We start from the raw sequence: 5,406 nt of genomic DNA on the forward strand, positions 1-5,406 counted from the left end.
TTTCTAGTGAAATACAAGCAAGATCTTGTGTTTTTCTCCTTTTTTCCCTATTTCCTGCTGTGTTTTCACTGAATTCCTGCTGTTTTGCTGCTGTGGACAGCAGTTGGCTGCTGTATTTTTATTGGTTTGGGTTAGGAATACTTGAGAACTCAAGTATTTCCTATCATAAAATTATGGTTGTGATTACTTGTCTATTCAACTTATATCTAATTTTAAATATGAGTCCCAACTTAGTTTGCTTAGAAAAACTCAAATAAAATTATGGTTGTGATTACTTGTCTATTCAACTTATATCTAATTTTAAATATGAGTCCCAAGATTTAGTGGAGTCTTTACTGGGTCGCTGAGGTTTGCTTTTGGCTCTTTTACAGTACTTGAAGTTATGATTAGTGTGGCATCTCTATTGCAAGATGGAAACTAAGGGGTATGGTGGATATCAGTGAACAAGAACTGGGGTGGGAAGGCTGGCTTCTCCATCGACCACCAATTGCCTGTTTCCTAAAAGTTATTCCAAATTCCTAAAAACACTTCTTCTAACTCTCAATTTTACTTCTTAAGTTTCACAAGTATTGGAATTTTGGACCATTACGTCACTGTCATACTTTACTCAAACCAGTATCCGTTTATGCTCTATTTTACTTTTCATCTCCTTAGTTGTTCTTCCTAATCATTTTTCCATTTATACCCCAAGACGGGCTATGCAGTCCATCCGTTCTCATAATTACATAGGAGGAAATGACATGCTAAAAAAGCAGACTGTAGTACTGAAAAGTTGAGTAGTCTGGGTCGGCTCTATTATTGGCAGATAGAGATAGGATGAGGGAAAATGTGGCTAGGTTTAGGCTGAAGACTTGCCTAATATGGATATCATTGTTCGCCTTACTGTGACAGGCTTCGCTTGGTTAGATATGCAGGAGACGGACTTTACGTACTTTCTTATTTAGCACAGTCCATATAGTAGCCTAAACAAATATATTTTTGTTCGAACATTTTTCATTAGACACAATCAACCAAATATATAATGCTATTTGGCCTGTACATATCTTGGCATATATTATAACACTTAAAAAAATTTAGGTTTGCTCAACAATGTAATATTGAAGCGATTGTATTATATCATCATTGGCTTTGATCCAACTATTTGGGATTTTCTTTATGAATTTTCATTCTCTATTTTTCATATTCTGTGTTACATGAGGTGTTATAATTTATTTTGCAAAAATTATCTATTTTTCATATTCACATCACCCCTTTTTTCCCTAACAGTTCAACATTAATTTGTCTAAGTTTCTTATTAGTGCATCCTCTTTCATTTTATTAGTGCATGTTCTATCTTTTGATATATGTCCAATCTCCCAAGTCTATTTATCACTTTCTTATCTTTAATAGATGACGCTCCATTACCTCTCAACATAAATATTTCACAGTCTATCTTTTTAATTTGGCCACCCATGTTGATCATGGTATAATACTAGTATTATATGAACTTTATATATATATATATAGAGCTCCTATTGTTTTGTTCAAGTTTAACCATATACTTCTCCGGTTTATTAGGCTGCACAGATCCGTACCTATTTAATTGTAAAATTTACATGGACCTTTTTTTAGGTTTTTATCACTAATCCGTTGTTTTTCTGCTGATCTGTGCACTAATTATTTTTGTGTCCTGAAAATTTCACTCTTATCAGCTAATTTCTGTTTGATTAAACATGGAATAGTCATTCAATATAGCAATGCTCATGAAATGCAGGAGAAAATTTACCTCTTTTTGTTTTTTATCCTTGATGTGCGATTTCTTTGACAACTCAGTTTCTTTATTTTGGTGAGGACAATATTAGAGAAAACAAAAAATCCAAGAGCCTTAGGGATCCTGCTAAAATATCTAAGATGAAAGAAGACTTGGGGAGGGTCATTGGTCTATAGTACACCGATGGAACATGGGTATTTATCTTTTCTCTTCCCTGAGGTTTAGCTAACTATTGTATAACTCCTTGATAAAATATCAACTAATTCCCACATGGTATTTTTTCAATCAAAATTCTACCAGTTTAATATTAAAATAAAACTTTTGCCCTTGACAAATATGATAGAAAGGTTATTTTATATTTTACCAAATAAAAACCAGATAAGCTGTTCAACTTCGAAGTAAATACAAAATTTATTTAAGATGCTTGAAAACAGCAAAGAATGTATCCAGAACACAACTTTGGGCTTCTAGATTTGTTTGCAATTTTGTTTGCTAAAATATTAAATACCCTTTCTATTATAATTTTAAGGGCAGAAGAATCATTTTAATATTAAATTAAGAAAAATGTAATTAAAAAGGGTTTTTAAGTCTTAGGGGGGTATATAATAATTAACTAAATCTCAGTGGTGTTAAATGATAATTATATGATGGAATATCAGTGTTTGGAAAATTACTGTTTAGAGAAGGCATGGGTCAGTTGTAAGATGCGGATATGATGCTAATATGTGTTTTTATAGTTTCCTAATAATATTATTTTATTTTTCTAGTTGTTTCCAACTAGTGTTCGGTTAAATGATTAAGGTTATTTGTTAAAATAAAGTTCTTTATGAACTATATATGGTTATCTTTTATATTGCTTCATGTTGCCACCTTGTTTAGGATGAGTTTTTCTAGGGAATATCTAACTCATCATGCCAAGATAAGCCTCTTTTTGGGAAAACTATGAGTTTGATATAGTCAAGTAGTAGACGAATTGGTAATACAATTTTGGAGATATTTTTTTATGAAAGTTTTCTTTTCCTACTCTAGAATTCATGGAAGTTCATCAAATCCTTAGGTATATTTTCATTTTTATGATAAGAAATCACCTGCTTTCATATTTATATCAAGCATGTTTCATTCTTTGGTTTTATAGAAAGCAATTTCATTTATATAATCATGTTAGAGGATAATACAAAAGCACTTAAGTTTTTAATTTAGCATTTATATCATGAAAGACTAAGGGTAGGCTTGGAAGAGTGATTAAGTTGCCTTTGGTGTATTTTGGAGGTCCCAGGTTCGATTAATGGAAATATGTTAACCTCAATTCCAATTCCATCATGCGACATAATAGTGTGCCTAGCATTGGGACGTAATGGGGGTTTATGTTTATGGTCACACATGATATATATCATGCAAATGCCCCTATGGCCCACAAAATAATTAAGGATCCAAGGCAGTCAAAATTTTTTGCACTCCCTTTAGCCTTATATCGTTTGGGACTCGGCTTTTCTTCCTTGTTGCTATTAATAACGAGAGGAGTGAAAGGAAAAATTTTTATACAGTGGTGACATGGAAGTTTTGCTGAGTTTTTTATTAAAATTTAGAGTTGTATAATTTTTGTCTCACACTATGGGCGTGTCATGAGAATTAATATTGGGATAAACACCGACTAATACGGACTTGAATACAACAACAACCACAACAAGGCTTTATCCCACAGTGGGGTCAGTTACATGAATCATTTTTCTCCATTGTCCTGTTAAGGGTCAAATTCTCATCTAAATCTAATAAAGAAATGGCATTTCTAATATTTTCTAACCAAGTCTTTTTAGGTCTACCTCTACCTTTCTTAACATAAGTCAAATCTAATTCATATACTTTCCTAACTGGGTCATTGAAAGGCCGCCATTTTATGTAACCAAATCATCTAAGATGACTCTCTCTAATCTTATCTTCCGCTGGAGCTACTCCAACCTTTTCATTTATGTGCTCATTTCATATCCTGTATTTAAGAATAAAACATAATATATTGAGTGTTATTTTAGTTGAAATAGATCTAGTGGGGGATTGTGACTTTAGACGATCAAGTCATTAAAAAGAATACACATTTTAGATATCTCAGGTCTATTGTTCAATGTGATGGTGAAATAGATGGGAATATTATTATTAGAATTCAAGTTGCATGGTTGAAGTGGAGGAATGCATCAATCCTATTGTGTGATAGAAAAGTACCCCCAAACTTAAGGGAAAATTCTATAAGATGGTGGTGAGACTTGCAATGCTTTAGGCGCAGAATATTGGCCCATTAAAAGGGAAGCATAAAATTAAGTTATGTAAAGCAGAGAATGATAGGTGAGTTGCAACCAAGCTTGCCTTACAATCGAGGATTTAGCTGCCTTCTTATCCACAGTTGTATGGAATCCACACCGCCAAGGCTCAATCATCTACTGTAGATTGTTTCTGTTGTACTGTCTTCCTGACAGTAATCAGTCACTTCTCTATGGTGGCATAAAACTTGTAGCCTTTCACTTCTCTATGCTGACAGTAATCAGTCACTTCATGGCAGGGTCTTTAGCGGCTCCAGTCTTCTCCTCGTTAGCTGGTTTTACTATGTCTTCTCGTCTATGTTGCTAGTAGCTTCCGGGTTACCTTATATCCTGTTATTTCTTTTGGTAACTTCCTTTCTATTATTTTTTCCTGGCTAACGTATAGCTTTCACCCTTTTAAGCTTATCCCTTTATTTTTCTCCTTATTTTTTTTCTGGAAGAAGACAGTACCATAAATTTTCCAGAAAGTATTTACTTGCTGAAGTTTTGGTTGTCCTATTTGATATGAAATCAAATATTTATTAAATTCCTTTTTTATGTTTACTTTACAAACTACAATCTTCATTTCGGAAGCTGAAATCTTTTGGTATATATGATTTTACCCCCTGAAAACTAATTAATTCTTGAGGTTATGATTGAAAACCTATATATCATTTAGATTTCGTTTGGGGCGACTTTCTTATTGCTTCTTAAAGCAATTTTTTAGTACAAAAATTAATTTTTTCTACTAAAAAACTGCTTTAAGAAGCAATAAGAAAGCCATCTCAAACGAACCCTTAGTTGCAATACTTTTTGAGTCATAATGTTCAATTTCAATCATGCAGGTCGGCGAAAAGGGTCATGTTCTTTGCTTTGTTGAATTTGATGAAGCCAAATATGCTCTCACTGCACTTCAAGCTCTTCAAGGTTCAGTTTTCACATTGAAATGCTAATCTATGAAGTTATTGCTTTGTTTTCGAGGAAGTTCACCCGGTGTTTCGCAGGCTACAAATTCGATGACAAGAAACCAGACGCGCCGGCATTGAAGATACAGTTTGCGAAATTTCCTCTTCATCTTCCTCATCTTGATCAGAGACACGGCAGTGCGCGCTAAACCTGCTGAATTGTGTTTTAATTAGGATTATGGCTGACTGTGGAGATTATTTTTTAGAGATGATAGATATATCAGTCTTTCCAGCTTTGTATCTCTGTTGAAGAATGTAGTTTTTCCTCATTGAGACAATGCCACTATTCTGTATGCTTGGAATGCAGGTTCTTAACCCTTCCCTTATTAACAATCACACTACAAGTCCCTGACTTTTATGAGGTTAACAGTGCTTGGGGAGTTTTACTTGAGATTTTTTTGTT

At 33.5% G+C, this 5,406-nt stretch overlaps 1 protein-coding gene across 1 annotated transcript in view; it reads left to right on the top strand.

Annotated features, from left to right (window-relative positions):
* LOC110116762 (RNA-binding protein 1-like) overlaps positions 1-5,406 on the top strand; it is a 20,784-nt gene extending 15,378 nt beyond the window's left edge. Inside the window, exons 5-6 of the mRNA XM_028693154.1 lie at positions 4,884-4,965; positions 5,043-5,406. Of these exons, the coding sequence (XP_028548987.1) occupies positions 4,884-4,965; positions 5,043-5,152 (192 nt within the window). The 3' untranslated portion in view covers positions 5,153-5,406. The remainder of the gene's footprint in view (positions 1-4,883; positions 4,966-5,042) is intronic.

The sequence above is a fragment of the Dendrobium catenatum genome, unplaced genomic scaffold, assembly GCF_001605985.2.
Source record: "Dendrobium catenatum unplaced genomic scaffold, ASM160598v2 fragScaff_scaffold_231, whole genome shotgun sequence".
In the NCBI taxonomy this organism is placed as follows: Eukaryota; Viridiplantae; Streptophyta; class Magnoliopsida; order Asparagales; family Orchidaceae; genus Dendrobium; species Dendrobium catenatum.